General features: G+C 47.7%; 4 protein-coding genes across 4 annotated transcripts; 2 read left to right on the top strand and 2 right to left on the bottom strand.

Moving 5' to 3' along the window:
• Positions 1 to 10,760: 10,760 nt before the first annotated feature.
• Positions 10,761 to 11,126, bottom strand: PHALS_01134 (uncharacterized protein; the record flags this gene model as incomplete). Its single annotated transcript, XM_024730940.1, has 1 exon — positions 10,761 to 11,126. The coding sequence occupies one exon, from the start codon at positions 11,124 to 11,126 to the stop codon at positions 10,761 to 10,763; it is 366 nt and encodes a 121-aa protein (XP_024581167.1).
• A 2,341-nt stretch (positions 11,127 to 13,467) lies between these two features.
• Positions 13,468 to 13,809, top strand: PHALS_01133 (uncharacterized protein; the record flags this gene model as incomplete). Its single annotated transcript, XM_024730939.1, has 1 exon — positions 13,468 to 13,809. The coding sequence occupies one exon, from the start codon at positions 13,468 to 13,470 to the stop codon at positions 13,807 to 13,809; it is 342 nt and encodes a 113-aa protein (XP_024581166.1).
• Positions 13,810 to 14,816: 1,007 nt separating this feature from the next.
• On the top strand, positions 14,817 to 16,576 carry PHALS_01132 (uncharacterized protein; the record flags this gene model as incomplete). The annotated part of the gene is made up of 7 exons (XM_024730938.1): positions 14,817 to 15,076; positions 15,173 to 15,272; positions 15,329 to 15,478; positions 15,596 to 15,679; positions 15,789 to 15,994; positions 16,058 to 16,120; positions 16,201 to 16,576. 7 exons carry the CDS (start codon positions 14,817 to 14,819, stop codon positions 16,574 to 16,576), a joined length of 1,239 nt encoding a protein of 412 aa, XP_024581165.1.
• Positions 16,577 to 17,402: 826 nt separating this feature from the next.
• On the bottom strand, positions 17,403 to 18,110 carry PHALS_15475 (uncharacterized protein). The gene has a single exon (XM_036407628.1). The coding sequence runs from the start codon at positions 17,698 to 17,700 to the stop codon at positions 17,518 to 17,520; it is 183 nt and encodes a 60-aa protein (XP_036263314.1). The 5' UTR covers positions 17,701 to 18,110; the 3' UTR covers positions 17,403 to 17,517.
• Between the last annotated feature and the right edge of the window lie 2,147 nt (positions 18,111 to 20,257).

The raw sequence follows: 20,257 nt of genomic DNA, 5'->3' as shown, positions 1-20,257 counted from the left end.
TTGTACAGCTTGGGCCATCAGTAGTGGCAACTCACAGAGCTGTACGTCTTCTCACGACCGAGATGTGACTGAGTGGGGTGTCGTGGCTCTCATAGAAGATACGGCGTCTCAGATCCTCATCGTGAAAAAAACACGAATCGTGACGTATCAGTCGAATCGGTGCTTTGGTACAGCAACCCATTATCCAGCGAATATCGGTGTCACCGTGCACGCAAATGCGCCGACAATTTTTTCTCGAATCTACAATCTCATTGCCCCCAAAAGCCTGTATCAGCGTTACACACATACTATCACCTGCGTTTGCGGCGCGGATCACATCCGTTACTGACGGCATCACCGTCGTGATATGAGCAAGCTCATAGTCCGGCGGTGGCAAAGTCCGAAGCGTCACAGACGACACTAAAAGGTTGATTATGGTCTGGCAGCGCCAGATTTAGTGCATAAAGGAGGCTGTCTTAACCCTGTCAAAAGCCTCCCGATGCTCAGTGTTCCAACACCATTTCTTATTCTTTTTAAAGAGATTAGACAATGGCCGTGCCATTTCCGAATAATTTGCGCTATACTTGTGCAAGCCCTTTTGGTTCTTTGGAGCATGCCTCTCAACAATGGCCTTGACCTTAGCGGGATCTGCTCGAAGGCCACATCTTTTAATGAAGCGCCCTAAAAAGAGGGATTTTTCCGCGCCGAAGATGCACTTATCAGCATTAGCATGCAGCTTATTCGTGCGCATGCACTCGAGCACCGCTCTCAAATGAACGATGTGGTTTTCCACATCTGTCCTCCGGTGCCCCGCACAACTGTGGACGAAGATGTCGTTGAAGTCTGTCTGTGCATACGCCCGATGGGGCCTGAACAACTGCGTCACAAGACGATTATATGTTGCTAGTGCATTTGACAGCATTTTTGGCATCACCAGCCGGTCCCGAGCATCCCGCCTGGAGTACTCACCGCTGTCAGCGAATTACACTCGCTCCCATGAGCAATTTGAATTACTCATCGGCTAATTCGAGGGCACTGTACTTTGTCTATCCAACTATATTGTTCTGAAGAACATCCTTCCTATCGGTGTCTGTGCCGAAATGGTGGCAGCGTTTAGCTTATTGTAATCGCGAAATATACACCACTTGCCGTTCGGCTTCTGGACACAAATCGTAGGTGACGAATGGGATGACCTGATCTCACGCACCATTCCTGCCTCGTGCTTCGCACGGAAAAAGACGTCAATGACATCACACTTCTCCGTGGGCAGGGACCATAGGCCTGTTACGCAGTATTGATTCTCGGAACCAGGTCGATCTCGTGACGCACACCTCGGTCCTGAGGGAAGACCAATAGCGGGTCTTTGGAGATGACGTCATGAAATTCCACGCGCTCAGCGTCGCCCAGTGACCCTTCTCCGTGCTTCACCGGAGCCTTGATGTTCTTAGCAACCTCCGCCGAAGAGCCGCAATTTCCACAGTTTTTGTCCAGTGGATAACATACCAATCCATGCGCATGCATCACTGAGGCCTCGCCCTTGAAGCCTCGGACCTCGTCCGACCATGCCATCAATGGCATGCAGCAACTGCTTCGTAATGTGAGCAGTGCTTAGTGTTTTTCGTGCCAATCCACGCACATCACAAGGGCCTCGCCGTGATGTCTCGGCCCTTGGCCGACAATACCACATTGGGATGCAGCAACTGCCTTTATACTTTTGCTGTGCTCAGTGGAAGACGTGTCACTTCACGTTCAGCCCGCTAGCCATGCTCGGGACTTTTGTCCGATACACCTTCGGTGTTTGACAACTAGGTTACTCCAATATCCAGCACTTTGTCCGTCTCGGTCCATTTAGCGCGCCGATAGCGCTTTTGCTTCCTAGCAGAGGTTAATCAAACCGCCAACAGAGGACGCGCGCGTAGCGCTTTGAGTCTTCGACCTCCTATCGATTCATGGCTCATGGTGTTCCAACAATGCCATACCAAGGATAAGGTTACATCTTGAATCCATGTCTAAGTCTCAGTAGCGTTCCACGCTATCAAAGTCAATAAAGTTGAGACCGCGGTCAACAGGGACATCTGGCACCGTGACAGATGTCCCCGTTGCTAAGCGAACAGTGACGATGTCACTCAACCGCGCTTTCAGCGCATCAGCATACAGCTGACTTGCTTCGATCGTGGAGCGTCAAGCATAATTGTTCGACGCCCCGGAATAGATGAGGATCTCCCATGGCTTCTCAAATCCCTTCAAAGTCGCTTTTATGACCAGCAAGCTTGGCTTGCATACACGTTTCGTTTTGAAGGGCACGAAGCTGGGGCCTGCTGCCCTCCACCGCTTTAAGCTCAACAGAACCCAGTTTTTGCCGTTATCCCGAGACAAACTAGAATCATTTGAAGCGGGACGTCGGTTCGATGAACCTTTACGCGCCTTGCGCAGGGGACGACCAGAGTCATGTCCTCACAGACAGAACACCGTCTGGTGATCAAGTGCTGCTCGGGAGGTCGGAGCTCTCCCCCCTCTTTCTATGCATAGCTGAGATCATTGGCTCAGGCCCGCTCGAAGAGCTCTGAGGGTGTGCATTCTAACAAGTCGTGCCGAATTAGAGTTGAGTTCGGCATTTGATGCCGCGCTAACTGTTTCTTCAAAAAAAGACGGACGCATACGAAAAATATATTTTCTGGCCACGCCAGTGCGGAGTCCCTCCAAAGAGACGGTCACTGTGACCGCCTCGAGGAGAGAATCGGCTGCCATCCCGTAAATGTGAGTTCAAAACTCTTGTACAAAGTCCGCCAATTCCATTCTGGCCTTTCGGGCGGCAATGAAACGCGATCGCACGCGTTACACCTGGTTAGTCGCGAGGACACTCGCAAAAGCTGACTCTTCCGCACCATTCAGGAGGTGAACGCCGCTTCAACCAAAAACCGCATATTATTGCCCATTCTTGCACTTGGCCCCCGAGCTTGGCGATAGCTGACACCACGCGCTATTTCTTCGTTCTAAAGCATGGCAGATGCCAAAGCTATCTCGGCCTCTCTAATCCATAGTAGGAGATTTTTGCCATCCTTACCCCCGAAGGTCTTACCGCTCACCATAGGTGGCTTGGTTCGGGAGGAGTCATGCGTCGTCGATGGTAGCATCATGGACGCAGTCGACGCCGACATCTTCTGCTGTAGGTGCTCGAGCAGATCGTGTTCATACTTCAAAAAAGCCTTTATCGCTTCGGGTACTTGTGAAGCAAGGTGTCGCACGCCATCAGGGCCAACCAGGGACATTAGCTGATTAAGCCCGTCCTGCATGCTCTGGGGCAAATAGGAGAACTGCTCCATCCTCAAAGCGTATCGTAACGACTCAGGCGTAGAATGTCTACGAGAGCTACCAAGTGCAGCGGGCTGCCATTGCTCCTTGCTTAAAGAAAGCTAAGCTAAGTTCACCGACCTTACGTTCTTTACCTGAACCAGTACGAGTGTTGCGGATCCAAGGGTACCCAAAACCTCAACCAAGGCAAACATACTCTTTGTTCAGAATTGAAACTATACTAGTAAAGCCTAATTAGTATGCATAACTACTGGCATCCCGCCACGTGGTGGCTTCTAGTTACGGTGTAGCCACACCATCGTGTGATTACACCGAGAATTGTGTAATCCACATCTTTGTATGGTCACACCATCTTGTGTGACCCACCCTTTCATACCAGGGTGCGTGTAATCTTGTGACACTCTGGGTACTTGTAACCCCGTTACACAGAGATGATAATTATAATGCCAACCTTTTTTCCTGTCTCTAAGATTTTATAAAATACTACGTATTTCAACTCCAGACCTAGATTCGAGATATACGGTCTCATCTTAGTATGATGTAGCTTGAGCATCAAGAGCAATGGATCGAATGTTTGATGCCACCAGTCTCACCTAGTGGAGCTTGGCTGAGTCATGAACTATCCTCGGCTGAAAACAGAAGCGCATTCGGCACGAGAATGAATTAACTACGTCAGTGCAGGAAACGAGCTTCCTTGCTTTTTGATAAAAATATTGATAATTTAGTGTACCGCTTTCTGGAGACGACACAGATAACAAAGTATTTTGCGATCCAGCGTGTATCTCGGTTGTGATGAAAATGAGCGGTAGTAAATTGTGGTCCTTACATTTAACACAGGATGGGACAGTCGATATCTGCTGTAAGCTTGTGTGTTCTTGCAGAGCTGGTGGATAGGCAGAGAAATTGTGTGCCGATACCAGAGTCGATAAACGTTACAATTTTTGACTGTATCGGTCACCTGTACCAGAGCCGGTAACGCGTAAGCGCATCTGTGTGCCGCAGAATCCTGTGCCAGGGCTGGTGGAAATGAATGACTAGATTTTTGCAAATAGAAAGGCTAGGCAGCGAAGTTCTCAATGACGCTTAATCTCATGTAACAATCTAGGGGTAGCATCACTGTGTGACGCAGCGAAGCATTGTTGCTCCGTGGCTTTATGAAAATGTTTTCCACTCGTGAATGGAGTGACCAGAGTTATCACAGGGATCGGAAGTCTCTCCACGTAATTTCGGTAAATACTCTCGTTATTCGTGAAGAATAGTTCCAGGGGACCTTTGAAGGATTTGCAAGATGATCAAACTACCGAAATGGCAGTGATGACTTCAAAGAAGAATATGAACTAGGTATCTGTCATGAATGGTATTGTCATTGAACACACAGAACAATAAACGCAAAAATTGAAACAATTTTTTAAGAAAAACTACTTAGTAATTTTGATGAATGACCACGAGGTGGTAACAAGAGGCCTACTATGTCTGTTGCCTCTGGATCGAGGAGTGCGTCGTGAAAGGTTTCCGGTCCGAGAAACCAAATACAACGCCACATGATAACTCTTCCTCAAAGAAAGCACAAGAAGTTTGTCTTAGATCGATTTTAAAACGGCTTGGTTGGAAAAAAGTGAATCACTCCACTCGGCTCCAACTTTCTGTGCAAGAATGGCTAACAACAAGAGTCGATCTTTTGCATTTTGTCTACGACGCTTTCGGCTACTTCCAAGCACAAAGTCGCACTGAAGAGCAGCAGTGTTGTCAAGACTTGTTCAGTGCTCTTGTTGTACTTAAGGTTGCTCAAGTGTGACGATGATTCTTTTTCATTAGTAAGGCCTCACCGTGAGTATGGACGTGGATATATTATCTGTCTTGGGCGTCGGCAGATTATATTCCTCGGATAATCCACTATGAAGCATGGTCTGATGAAAGATCCCGGAAAATTATTCGCCAGTGCCTCTGCCCCTAACGCCTGAATGTATTGACATGGCCTGTCCACACTTTCACACATTATTGCGCAAACATTGCCGACAGAACGCAGTCTCTAGCCAATCTCCTTGAAAGTATGTCAAGTGGCTCTAGGATGCTGCAAAATAGGTGGCCATTGAGGCCTTAGAAACTTTATGCATGTCTCAATTCTGATATATATATATCTACCATTTTATGTCGTCTGTGATGCTTCGAAACTCTCATGTAATGCGCTATATACGAGCAATTGCCGTCGGGGTCGAACGCATTCAAGTTTGAGTCTCGTCAGCTTGAAGTAGCCGAAAAGAGCCACCTTTTGCATAACAAAGGCCTATATATTATGGAGTATGACTTTCAGGTGTAATACATCTCGACTAAGCTTTAATCGATATTTGATCTATTCGAACCCCGACGGAGCATTCAAGAGGACATATCAATGGGTTGGACCTGGATCAAAGAGCCGGAGCTGACCATTTACATGAGCATGGGTCGCAATGAGTTTAGCAATTTATGGATTAAATTCACGCTCGCAAAGCGGAGGCGTTGCTTTAAAAGGCTAAGCACCGCGTATTGAGCGAAAGGAAGACGCTTTGCGAGCATCTTTTAACCCAGCAGACATCGTTTCAAATATACTACTGTCCGCGCATTGAGCAGCATCAGTCGGATGAGTTTAAATCTCCGTTAGCTTTTTGCCTTGGGTACTAACTGCCGGTGAGAGTACCGAAAAGCATCTTTCTCTGTTTCGCACACTGGGGTGAAGAAAACCCATTTCTTATCTCAAAGCTTTACATCTTAATTTTAATAAAGCAAAAGTTCAACGAAATCTTTGCAAAGTACATTGTGGTAGAAAGCTGTTGCAGCCAATTTTTACTGCGAATAGCCTCGCTCATCTCCATGAGACAGCTGTCGGCAAGTATCAGATTTGCAACAAAATTAAACTTCATCTATAAATGAAAAGCGCACTGCGCCAAATACCTCTGCCTCTATTCTGAGGGAGACAAAGACCAGATCATATCGTAACGGGGCCAGGACAGATTGTCGTGATGAAAATCAACCCTTATAAAGTTTCCGAGCCTTTTACAATACAGCACTAATGACATCCCCGGTGTATCCGTCGGTCCGCTAATTGACTCACTTGGAAGTGGGCCAATTTTTGATCGTCAGACGGCGCAAACAAAGAAACACTTTCTAACAGTCAGTCATCGTACGCTTTGTTCGGTATGACCTCACGTTGAGATTTTTTTACGATTCTTGGCGTGCAACAGAAGTGATATGAATCAGTTTGTTGAATGTATTTTACGCAAAACACCATTGAGCTTCCTTACGTGAGGCGCTCTTTGTGTTCTTAGCTTTTCTAGTATTCGGGCTGAGTAGCAACTAAAGGTGGTAGTGACGCTGCCACCTCGCATTTAGAGCGTTTCACATCTGAACGGCTCGTGCAGACGGGACCACGATATGGCTTCAGCAAGCCCACTTAGAGCACGGGACCGGGACGTGTTTGTATTCTCTTTTGATTATCATCATTATCACTTCATGCTTTTTCGCTACGACCGAGACTTAGCATTGTCTTGTGTAGACCGCTGACAGTGCATGGTAAGGAAGGCTTGCAGCGCTCAGTGAAACCTTCCTCCACTTCTGATTCACGTTTATTTTGCCTGCCTCTGACTTCAGCCTGTCGTCGTTACACATTCTGGCGTTTCGTGTTAGCGTTGGGCACTTGGCCAATGATGCTCGGTCCCAGCAGACTATGATCACTGTGTTGCTACAAAGTGTAACTGGGCTGACTCCAGCACGTCAAATTGCTTTGACAGCCCTCAATCAACTAAGACCAAACCTACTATGCGGCTGTACCAAAAAAATTGGGGGCAAATTCTATTTGGAGGACAGAGTAAAGACCGCACTGGCGTACTCTGCGCATTTCAGCGCAATCAAATTGATAATGCAACTCGCTCCAGCACCTCGCTTTCTCTGTGAAAATATGTCAGGAAATACTGTCCACCACATGATTGTCGCGTTCATCAGGCCATCTTTTTGCTGATGGTAAGCGGTGAACCAGTCCAGCCTGGTCCACAGCACCTTTAGCTACGTTCGCCATACTTGCTTTGCAACTATAGCTTTCGATCTAAAAAAATCTATCGACAAGCCTGGAAGGTATAATAATAATTTATCTAGTAGTAGCTTGGTTGGTTTCTTAGCAAAAATGGTGTCCAAGACAACAGCGAGACGCACCAATCTGATGAAACGGTGTACAAAGACAGCAGTTTTCGTCCGTAGGATCGACGATCCACTCCGTGCGCTCAGCACTCTCTTGAGTCCTCCAAGACAGCTTCATCCAGAAGCGACGACGAGTTTATCTCCTCCTCCGGTCGTATAATGATCGCTTTGGCCAAATCGCCTGCCTTTAAGGCACTACCGAACACTTCAAGGAACATCTAGCCCAACTCAAGAAGAGCATTTTCTGCAGGCATAGCCTCGAGGCGGCCGTCGCCATCTTCCTCCCTTGTCATACCGTTGACAAGAGTGTATAACTGTGTTCCGTCGTCTACGGTAGCCACACCCTAGATCAGGGTCGACGCCCGGCGGCTTGCAGCCACCATACGGCGTCGCCGTCGCTTCTGTATTGAGATTCTATTTCTCAATGAGACCAGGTTGAACACACACTCCGCGTCGTCCGGTGTCACCCTCACTTTCCGCTCCTTTTGAGCTCCGATGTTATCTACAACATCCGGCGAAGAACTGCTAACCCCACTGTCTTCGTCCAGTGGATAACGTGCCACTCCACGCGCACCTGAAGGGCCATGCCCAAGATGCATCGGACTCTGTCCGACCACGCCATCAATGGCATGCAGCGGCTGCTTCGCAACGAGAGCAGTGATCAGTGGTTTTCGTGCCACACTACGCGCATCACAAGGACCTCGCCCTCGATGCCTCGGCCCTTGGCCGAAAATGTCACGCATGACATGCAGCGACTGCTACAATTGTGAGCATCGCTCAGTGGTTTACGTGCCACTTCAAGTGCATCACGTGGGCCTCGCTCTCAATGCCTCGGCCCTTGGCCGACCATGTCACGCATGACATGCAGCGACTGCTTCAATACTCGAGCAGTACTCAGTGGTTTACGTGCCACTTCACGTGAATCACGGGGGCCTCGCCCTGGATGCCTCGGCCTTTCGCCGACCATGTCACGCATGACATGCAGCGACAGCTTCAAAACGTGAGCATCGCTCAGTGGTTTACGTGCCACTCCACGATCATCCCGCGAGCCACGCTCGGGACTCCTGTCCAATGCACCGTTGGTGTCTACCAACTCGGAATTCCAATGTCTAGCACGTTGACCGTCCCAGTCCAGTGCTCTCGCCAATAGTGCGTTTGTCTCCTAGCAGAGGTGGGTTCATGACTCGCCAATAGTGCGTTTGTCTCCTAGCAGAGGTGGGTTCATGACTCGCCAAATCTCCATCAAGAGACGTGCGCGTAGCGCCGAAGGTCTTTGACCTCCAATCAATTCATGGCTCATGGTGTTCCAAACATGCCATTCTTAGGATGAGGTCATACCTTGCATCCAAGTCGAAGACTAGATAGCGTTCCACGCTATCAAAGTCAAGGAACTTGACTACGAGGTCTACAGGGACCTACGGGGCCGTGACATGCGTCCCCGTCGCTTGGCGAACAGTGACGATGTCACCAAATCGCGCTTTCAGCGCGTCAGCATACAGCAGACTTCCCTCCATCGAGGAGCGTCGAGCATAATTGCCCGACGCCCCAGAATCTATGAGGATTTTCCATGGCTTCTCGAAGCCCTTTAAGGTCACCTCCACGACCAGCAAGCCCGGCTTGCACACACGTTCCGTGTTTAAAGCACGGAGCTCTTCGGGGCTGGGCTATGCCTCCCTGAGGCTCAACATAACTCAGTTCTTCCCCAGTAGGTTGCCCCGCGCCTACTGAGTGGTGTCCCCGCGACGAATCAGACTGGTAGGCGTTTGGGCGAAGGTTCGAAGAACCTTGACGCTCCTTGCGCAGGGAGCAACCGTTCCGAAGGTGACTAGTGTGTCCACAGACCAAACACCGTCGTGTGTTTGCGTGATGTTCGGCAGCTCGGAGCTCTGCTCCCTCTTCCTCAGCATAGCTGAGATCCATGAGCATAGGCCCGCTCGACGAGGTTTTGGAGTGTGCATTCCAACCAAGTCGTGCCGACTTGAAATTGAATACGGCATTCGATGCCACATTCACCGCCTCTTCTAATGAGGACGGATGCACACAAAACTTTCATTCTGTCCACGCCAGTGCGGATGCCTTCCATAAACAGGTCACGGTGAGCGCCTTCGGAATGGGATCTGTTGCCATCCCGGCAATGAGAGTGCGCATCTCTTGGATAAAGTCCACCAGTTCCCGGTTGCCCTGTCGGGTGGCAAGAAAACGCGATCGCACGCGATACGCCGAAATTGGCAGCGAGAAAACTCGGGAGAGCTGCAATTTCAGCTCCACCCAGGATGGAAACGCAGCTCCGACCGAAGGGCCGCACGTCAGTGCTCATTCTCGTGCTCAACCACCAAGCTTTGAGATAGCTAGCGCCACGCGCTGTTGCTCGGTCTGGAGAATGGCGGATGCGATGGCCATCTCGACCTCTCTCACCCAGATCAGGAGATTCTCTCCATCTTTCCCTCAAAGACCTTAACGCTCACCATGAGTGGCTTAACTCGGGGGCAGTCATCCGTCACCGACGGTGGCGTCATAGACGCAAATGATACAGACATCTTCTGCTTTAGGTGCTCTAGCAGCGTGTTTTCGTAATTTAAAAACGACTCTGGACGCGCACTGATTGCCTCGGGGCCTTGTGCTACAAGATGTTGCACGCCCTCAGGGCCAAGCAAGAACATCAACTTGTTAAGTCCGTCCTGCATGACCTTGTGCAAAGAGAAAAAATCCTCCATCCTCACAGAGAATCAGTCTAAACGACTCAGGTGTAGATTGACTACAAGTGCAACCAAGTGCAGCGGGGATGCCGTAGCAAAAAGCTTGAGGAAGCGTACTTTAGGTCACCGACCTTTCGTTCTTTACAAGAACCAAGTATGAGTTAGCGGATCGCAATCCGCTTACACCAAGAGTAATTATTGCTTTCTAATCGACTCTTCGGTTTAAATTCCAAACTGATTTTTATTTACTATTTAAAAGTTTATATATACCTAAATATACTAAAGATATATGGTAAATTCTCAATACATGCATAACTACTGGCTATCTAGCCCCGGAACGTATTCTTGTTTGGGTGTGGTCGCACCATGCACATCTCGTATGACCCCCCCTGATATTAGGGTTCGTGTAACCCCGTTACACATACAGTGTAGGCTGCACGTACATTTGGTCCGGGTACTGAGGTACCTTTTGACCGGTGTTTGCTCAGGTGTTATTCAACACCAGAGACACAGCACCCGCTTCATCACCGTTTCTTACTAAGATTTGAGGCTGCTTACTGCAGCTCTTCTACTTCAATTTTTGGGTAAATTCTAATTTTCCGACCCTTATCTCGTTTCGTTGAGAATCATGTCTGGACCTCGACGATACAAAAAGTGGCGCCAAACCTGGCAGAATACTGAGCCGTGAGCCGAACTATCTTGTCTTACGGACGCTGTCTTTTGAAGAGGCTGGGGCTGCCCCACTGGATCCTGCACGCGACGCCCATGACAAGCGGTGTGCCACTCTCGCAGGCGTTCCACAATAAGTTTAGACCGAGTTGTGTTTCCCGATGTGGACCCAGCCCGTGAGCTAACAACCACGTTTTCTGATATGGAAATTCTGACCTCTCTCGGCTCATCGACCCAATCACCTTCGTGGTCGAAAAGTCTAGAGCACTTGCGCGACTTCAAAGATATTCGCCACGCTGGCATCAGCTTTGTTTGTATCGACCGGGAGATGTATACCAAATTGGGAGGAGGATTAGTGACCATTTGTTGGCGCAAATTCAAAGTCCAGACGTACTCAAAATATACTTTGTAGATCTTCAACGACTTTCCGATGAAGTTTCCGATGGATTTGTCAACGACTGGTTTGCCCAAAAAGGCACATTACCAGTGTACATCACACCGGCTCACGTTGTAGGAGGGCTTCGCTCTCGCAGCCGTCGAGTTTACTTTAATTAAAAAGCACCCCGACTTCGTTTATGCTGGAAAAGCTACCCCGCTTTGCCAGAACTACTTTACTGGGCAAGGCTACTCGGTGGTTCATCACCAAAATCGAGCCTTTGATGGCGTCATCTCACTCTTTCTCAAGGAATTACGTGACAAGAGTAAGCCGACCCGACACTCCAAGCCAGCCCCATCAGGCTTAAACGCGGACGACACAGCCATTATCCCGCCGGCTTTCGACAACCAAAGCGATACTAGTGACCGTTCTGCCATGGCCGACAACTGTGGGTCGGACAGTGAGCCACATAGTGGGGACCATTCTGACCCAGACACCGATCGACATACCATGATGGACGGTATTGAAGCCGCAATTTAGGCCCGACCCGAATCGGTTTGGCCTCATGGTAAATACCCAAATTTCCTGTCGGCTCCATTTAGGCTACCGATTTTTTGCCAGCTCGGATTACGATGCAAAGCTAATAATTTTTCGTGCGACCGCGAATCCAGCGGTAGATCTACGACGACTTCCTCCTTCGCAGAAGGAATGCCCTCCAATTTTCTCAACCAATTCTTATGAGTGGTTGAGTGAAGGTCAATCCGCCAGACAAAATGTCATACTGTTGGACAAGTCGATTGACCCGCCGCAATCTGTGCCTCCATTTGTGGCACTTACTGAAGTAAGTGAGGCTGTTCTAAATGGAACCGTCTACCGAAGCAATGTTGAGCAACTTTCTCTTAAGGAGCTTTGCAAAGTTATTTAAGAGCTTTACTCAAATTAGTGATCCAGACATTTTGTTGTCGACGGTTTAAGCTCGACCTAGTCTTTACCGGGTGTTGCTTGATTTAAGTTAAGAGGAAAAACTTCACCACCTCCGCACCAAGGGTTTGGGCACGGCGTACTTCGGGAGCTAAGCACTCATACCTATCCGTCAACCGACGACGATAAAATGTTTGATCGAGTCTGCACTCTCTACCTCAACCAGTCTGACTATGACTTTTAGACTGTATCAGGGCAAGTGTGTCCGAAACAGTCCCAATACTGGATTAAGTTACGAGGCTGATCTAGCTCTGCAAACTATTGCACATAGTATCTATCTGGAATCACTTGAATTAAGTGCTGTCCTTGGGAGAGCAGCATCGGCACTACCACACCCGATGCGGCTACGTTGAGATGATTAGACTTTGGCTGCCATCACCACGTCGCCCTTAATGGTGCGCATTTCGGCTGGGCCTCTTTCCACTGCCCTTTGCGAGACATTTATAATTTAACGAGACCAGGCAACTAAAGTGGCCACTCCAGTCCCCACTCATCTCTGATGTGCAGTGGGCCCTACTGAGTTACTCCCTTAACGCGAATGGTCTAAATAACGTCACACAACGCACCTTAAGTTTTTCTTTAACTATTTCACTTAGCTGGAATTCAAGAGGTAAGGTTTACGGGTATCAAAAGTCTAAAAAGGGCTAAACACCATTCGAGTACGGCTTCGCGGCTAAACTTCAGCTTTTGATCACATAACAACATATACAGGGCAGGCTGGTGTCGTACTATTAATGCCATCTTGCCCAATACGAGATCTTTGAGACATCACGTGTCGAGCTGTGAGCTCTTTAGATGACCAATCTCAGTATCTACTTGTTCAAAGCAGTCTCGACGCAACTGTCACTTATACCCACGCTGTCTACGCCCCGGCCCAGCCAAGTAAAAGGCCCGACTTCATTACTACTTTACCCCATTATTTGAGAGATTACCAGCACATCGTTTTGAGCGACTTTTACACTGTTTTTCCAGTCAGCTAGATCAAGCTCAACACAGTGACCGCAATCGATTTCAAGGTCCTAATGAACTCCTTGAGTGGATGACTGCTTTAAACTTGGTCGATGCTTGGCGGCTTCAGCACCCGGATCATCAAGAGTTTACAAGTCCTAACAGTAGCTCTCGCATTGACTTCGTTTAAGTAAGCTTCAGACATTTTCAGTCCGTCTTTCAAGACATTCGCCACGACTTTTGCAGCTCAGCGGGCACAGATGACCATGCCGAATAATCTTTCAGGCTCGGATACTCCGAGTTTAAGCCACCAAATCGGGCTCCCCGGAAATGTCCGTCATGGGGGTTTCAGCTACCCGTAGCCAAAGAGTATCTGCAGCATTCATTGCGTCAGCTGGCAAACCTATAATCCGATATACCTTTTGGACGAACACAAGCGGACCGACTCCATATTTCCCTGAAAGTTGTCTTTCGAGAAAAAATGAGCGAAAACAGGTATTGGAAAATCTTCATCGTAAGGTGAATGAGCTTAAGCACTTGCAAGCACAGAATCCGTTTGCTGATGACCCAACCGACTTGCCACTGCTAGGGCCCAGTCTAAAGAAAGGTTGGATGAACAAAATACTACGCCTCGAAGCACAAATTTACCTCTACTTTGAGAATACCGAGCGCTTCTTTTAATATTTCTTCCGGCCGCCCCCAAGTACTCCGCAAGACATACATTCCTGTGAATTCGGCCAAAGACTTGAAGTCAACTTGGAATGTACATTTCGCCTTCAAAAGTTTGGTCATGGGCGACCCAAATGGGACCGCATCAATCTTGCCCGAATTCTTCAGGACACTACGGCAAGTCTCGGGCAAAAGGATCAGGCTTACCTAAAAAGCCCCTTTACGGCGTTTGAGTTTCACTTGGCATTACTTCACACCGCTACTGGGAAAACTCCGAGGTCAAATGGCTTACCCGTAGAGTATTACACGACGAACTTACCTCTCTGGAGTCGAATATTTGAGGTGGTCTATACTGCCCAATTTTGAACGTGGGAGAATGACTAAACTTCAATGGCGGCCCCAGTCTCGCTGCTCTACAGAAAGGGCGAGAGAAATCTTACCGGTAACTCAAATTTACTACTCAAGGCGGATGCCAAGCTGGGATTAAAAGGTTTGGCCCACGGACTTGGATCTATACTCGGCAGTTTGTTTACTCGGATTGATATGGATTTGTCCCTGGCCGCGATATGCGCCACGCCCACCTGCGGTTTCAAGCACTGTTCCGTTCGTTCGCAACAAGAGATTCCCCTGCTGGCGCGGTCTTGACTTTGCGAAAGCCTTTGATTGTGTCGTCTGGGACGTACTTGACAATGGAAATTGATGCACTTTGGATTTGGTGACTCATCTCGACGCTGGATTCGAATCCTCTTTCTAGGCCCATTGAATTCCTCAATGTTCAACAGACGACCACTCGACCCGTTTGAGCTGGGAGCCGGGGTCCGCCAAGGCTATCCTCTCTTGCCGGCAGCTTTCGGCTAATTTATTGAGCCATTGCTCAAATATGTTCGGGTCCATTTTCATGACTTTGTACTTCGTATCGACTCAACAACTCACGCGGTCATCAGTTTTGCTGACAACTGCAGTTGGCTTCTCCGTGAATTAAGTCACAACTCGTAGAAGATGTTTGTACGGCCTTCGATATGCGCCTAGGCAAATACAAAACAGTATTTCCTCCCTTCAAACCTTCCAACGAAAAAGGATCTTTAAGTCAAAGTATTCACAACATTTGGGTTATCGTGGTGGGAAATACTGACCGCGCCAAATTGCTGGAAACTCTCTATGGCTCAAGCCTCAGTGACGCTGACCGTCTACACCACCTTCTGAATCTGGCGCTCAATTTGGCTTCATCGCTTAAAAACTTTACGTGGGCAAGTAGTCATTTTTCAGCAAGTTTCTACCGGTTCTAAGGTATACCGCAAGCGTCTGCCATATTCCGGCAACAGGATTTCAAGACCAGCTTTTAAGGCTTATTTCGTACTTCATGTGTCAATTTAAGACATCAAACGCACTGCCCCGCGACCGGTGGTTCCTTCTTTTGGGCCAAGGGGGGGGTTGGGTTTAGCGAATTCCAGACAAGATTCGGATTCTCCAACCGCGTATGCTGTGCAAAGTGATACTGGTAGGCAAATTAGCACCTAACATCCCTTCCTAGGCCGATTCGGCCATTCGACTATTTGATCATGCTATATCACCATGGCGGGAAGACTTTGACAATCTGTATGCACCCGTGTCTACAAGTCCAGTCTATGCAATTTCGTCCCGTTCAGAACGTTGGGCGGCCCTGGAGCCTTACTGGCAAAATGTGTTTTCACTGAGCACACTCAGATTCGGCGAAAGCTCACTCGGCTACAGGTTAATTTGACAAGCTAATATCTCCCAGTTTAATTAATGTGGATATTGCCTACGACTACCGGTGCAGAATTTTGGCGGGGACTTCGCAGCCGCTAGGCTTATTCGTGTACTGGTGGATCAAGGATTTTTTCGCCTAGCTCAACTTTTTCAAGTTTGTCCGCCCCCGGCAACGGCAGCAAGTCTGTCACGATTTCTGACTTAATTTAGCTCGAGTCGTTCAGTGAGCGAGCGCTCGTGTGCCAATTTCTTCGACAAGACAGGGAAGTCTACTTAAATCTTTGACTCCATACCCGATTGGGCCGAGCCAGGTTTTGCGCTATTACGCCACCAGCCACGCCTGGGTTTCTAATGCTTATGAAGTATCGGAGCTTAAGGATGATCGCATTCGCTCAATACTTGCTGAGTTCTCGGTGCCAGCATTGCCTCTATCCGGCTTAGGAGTTTCAAGCTGTCTCCCTCAGTCAATGTGGGTCAGGGATTTAAAAATGAACAGGCACGTTCTGCTAGTCTATTCCTATCTACTATACAGGCTCCAGCATAACGCTCTCTCTTCTGGCCATCGGCTTCAACACCTATACGGTGCTCAGTCGATGTGCCACCACGGATGCGATTTCCTGGAAATAGCCCCTCATTTTTTTTGGTACAGTAACTTTGTCGTTCAGTTCTTGGCAGACTGGATAACCGATTTTCAGGCCTTTTTCTAGTGCACTCGAATAAGACTCAGTTTTATTTTTTGAGCTGGAGCCTCAAACGGCGGCCAACGTCCGCTATGGCTATAGTGGTTTTCCACATTGTTAGAGTTGTGATTTTCAGGTGTCTATGGCTACATCGGAATGATATTCGCTTTCACGACTTCCAAGCCAATGTTATGAACGACCAAGCTCTAGTCAAGGCCGTCGTAGAGCTCCACAATGAGCGATACTATCAAAATCTTGTTTTTGGACCTCTGAGACATTCAGGACTTAAACAGCGTGGTCTGCAAGAGCTGTTGGCAAGCCCTCACCTATCTGAAGCCCTTCCATTGTGTCCCAAGGCTGTGGATCATTAGCGGCTTTCTACTGTGTGACGACAACTTTGGTGTTAACAATGGCTGCATTGCTGCGCTGTGGCCACCCTCAAAGTTTCCCATAACCACATTTCGTGCGTCGAGAATTGGGTTTTCGTACTGAAAGAGAAAAAGAGTATACCGCTTTGTTTTCCGACCGGGGCAAAATGTTCTTGGGCTATGTTTTTTTTCTCTTTAGATTTAGCCTTTTTGGACTTTCTTCTTTTGGAGGGGGGATGACTTTTGGCCATTTGGGGTTTTCTCCTAATGTTCAAGTTCGTCTAACCCGGTTAATTAATGCGATTGTGTGGGACAACGGGCTAACCCGTTCCACGTCACAATTCACGCAGCCATTTTGGTGCGATAGACTTCTAGCGTCTACGATCCGCAAGCCATACGACACCGACTACTACCATCTCACTCGAGGGCGTCACTAAGCTTTAAAAAGGCTTTTCTCAATAAGAAGTTTGCATACCGCCGTTGTCTAGCTAATGTATTGTAATCATTCCCCACGACAGTCCCAAACGATTTACCGCAAGCAACCAGATTTCAGACGTTTTTCGTCGAAGATAACCCTAAGTCCTAAGACCATTTCATGCATCACCAGACCCAACCCAATTTTCGGTCGCGGGGAACTCGAACCCGCAACCTCCAACTTGACCATGCAGTATCGTAACCACTCCGGCAGAACACTGAATGGAACTCTAGGTGTCGTGGTTCCTATCAGGAACATTGCACTTGCCCCTCCTAGCTTGGAGTTTGTATTGACTACGTATATTTTTGTGTTTTTGCTGGATTATAAGGCAGCTCGGCATTTTGCCAAATAAAATTGTGAAATGAAACTTATTTCTCTGTATTCAAATTATACATAACTACTGTAAGTAAGTAAGAGTAAATACTATAATACCTAGTTACTTGCAATCAATTTCGTTTCTGGGTGGAGCTTACGTTGTTAATGCGGACTCAGTAAGCCGAATTTCCCCTACTCCAAATTTGCTGCACCAACTTTTCCATTTTTGTAGATGTACCGTCTGGCGATTCTTTGTAGCATTTTTAAGAGAGGCCTCCTCCAGCTCGATAATTATGCGAGGTGGTGAACAAAGAATTACATCTTGTACAACCACCATCGCCGCTCAATTCATGAGTGTATAACCTTTCTCGTGACAATATTCGTACTGCTCCGCACAATATCTTAATCTACTAACCGATGTTCCTTTCCCGACAGGTGGTCAATAGTCATCTCTGATTGGATCACGGAAAATATGCTTTGTGTCAGAGCCATACGAGGATAAGATCGTGGGCAAAAAGCTGCACATGACCTTTCCGGTACGTGTTGTATCGCTCCGAAGTATCAAAATATGATTCTTCACCCAGATGGAAGTGATTCAGCCTTCGATGCTTCCGCTGGCACATCCCACTGTAAAATTTCGATGACTATCAGTTTTAGCGGTTCAGCCTTCGATGCTTCCGCTGGCACATCCCACTGTAAAATTTCGATGACTATCAGTTTTAGACGGACGAATTTTGCGTGTACCTGATGCGTGGTTAGCACGCCACGCGGTACTGCTGACACGACAGTACTATCACAGTGTGACAAGTCTGACCATCCTTAATCGTTTCATGCCCAGACTCTTCTTCTTGCAACTTAGATTCGACCAAATCCATCGGCTGTTGATCAGGATATTGCGGCAATCAGCCGCTCTGACTCATGTAACTCCGTAGAACATAATGCCATTCACACGCCCCATCAAATTTACAAAGTTTGATTGCAGCTTTAATCCCAAGCCTTCAATGCCTCCGCTTACAAACACTAAAAGACATAAACTTTAGGGTCCGCGCTTTACTCTCGCTAACGTTTGCTCAGCAGAAGTCCACTCTGAAGACATCTTGTTTTTTGTCACCGCATCAAATAACCGCCTATACCTTTCAAGCTTCGCTCACGTCAATTTCATCAATCCGAACATATGCCCAAACCATCGCAGCTTTTTGCCTGCGCCAAAACCGCCTCTGCGCTGTAGTATAGGTGGGGATATGTTCAACCTGATTTCCAGAAGTGAGTTTAACCAAAGTTTTCGACGTCCGATCGATTCATGGAGTATGGCGTCCAAGCCACGCCATATCTCTGATGAGGTCGTAGCTCAAATCAATTTCAGTACGAAACATTTTTCTGAGCTGTCAAAAGCTTAAAGTATTTATCGACATGTTTCTGATGTCTATGTCGCAAAACGCGCAGATATCATATCCGTATCAAGCATTTTCAATGCTTCCGCGGACTGATTACTGTTTTCAAAAAGCGCGCACAGCATACCATTGTTTTAGGACTTTGCATGAACTTACGTAGCCGGAGACGCTGATGTTGACATCAAAATTCTCTGGGCTGTACAATACACCTCGCGTAGAGAGAGTCGTTGTCTTTTCCGGCTGATCCCATTTGACCTCGACCTTCACGCAGCACAATGATATCAACACTAGACATAGTGTGTCCTACTGAGACCCGACATTTCTCCGCATCGGGTTTATCAAGCGACCTCGCACGGGAAGTTAGCCGATAAAAATGTCACACAGAGTGAAGATATTTTGGCTCGCCACAAATGTAACATCAGCGAGTATCACAATATAGTTCGTCAGGTGAAACATCCCCCTTTCGCTCTTTAGCATGGCTGATGCCTATCACATCTGGCATGCTCGTTAATCTTTCGCTACCAGCCGGCTCACGCGGTTTAAAAGTTGTCGACACAATCTGGAGATAGTTGAATGAACACGAAAACTTGCGTTGCGAATTTCAACTGCTTAAATAAGCTCTACGAAAATGATACGGTGGCTGTCTCCGAAAATATAGCTACCATCACTCCGACAAGAAGGCATCACAGGCTGTACTATTTTTCGCCTCCCATAACGATAGAAAATGTATTCAGAATGCAGGGTACGCCAAAGTAGGCGTCTTGATAACCTGCGACGTATGTTGCCTTCAATCTTTCTATGGCTGTTTTGCCTCTTCTACAGAAAGACACGCGTAAATGTAGATTATATGTTGCGGTCTTTTAGCTAATACAACTTGCATGATGCGCTGTTTCTCTGTCTGAAGCATATCCAAAGTCATCGCCATCACAGCTACGCAGTAACGGGGTTACACGTACCTTGTATGAAAGGGCGGGTCACACAAAATGGTGTGACTGTACATAGGCATGGATTACATAAGTTAGTGTAATCACACAATAGTGTGGCTACACCGTAACAACAAGCCACTACATGGCAGGACTGCTAATAGTAATGCATTTAATTAGGTTTTACTATATTAATTAGGTATTACTAAATTAATCAGGAAAACCCAAGGTTTCAATTATTGGCGGCTCTGCCGCAACTAAAACAATTAAAACAGTTTTAAATTTGAGCGGAAGAGCGTCTTCACCTTAGTTAAGGTTGTAAGGACTCTTGGAGGTAGTGGATTGCGATCCGCTATTCTGGTACTGGTTCTTGTGAAGAGCGTAAGGTCGGTGACCTTAGAATAGCTTCTTTTAAACAAAGAGCTACGGCAGCCCTACTGCATTTGGCATCACTCGGTGTCAATCAACGCCTGAGTCGTTACGACTGATCCTCTGTGAGGATGAAAAAAATTTCCAATTTGCCCCAGGGTATGCAGGACGGACTTGATAAGCTGATGTCCCTGCTGGGTCCTGAGGGTGT

This window comes from Plasmopara halstedii (genome assembly GCF_900000015.1).
Source record: "Plasmopara halstedii genome assembly, contig: Scaffold_1343, whole genome shotgun sequence".
Classification (NCBI taxonomy): domain Eukaryota; phylum Oomycota; class Peronosporomycetes; order Peronosporales; family Peronosporaceae; genus Plasmopara; species Plasmopara halstedii.
The sequence above is the reverse complement of the archived record's forward strand: the minus strand, read 5'-3'. Positions and strand labels throughout refer to the sequence as shown.

Excerpts from the sequence above, each read along its gene's own strand:
- PHALS_15475 (XM_036407628.1), bottom strand. The coding sequence starts at position 17,700 with ATGGTGGTTGTACAAGATGTAATTCTTTGTTCACCACCTCGCATAATT.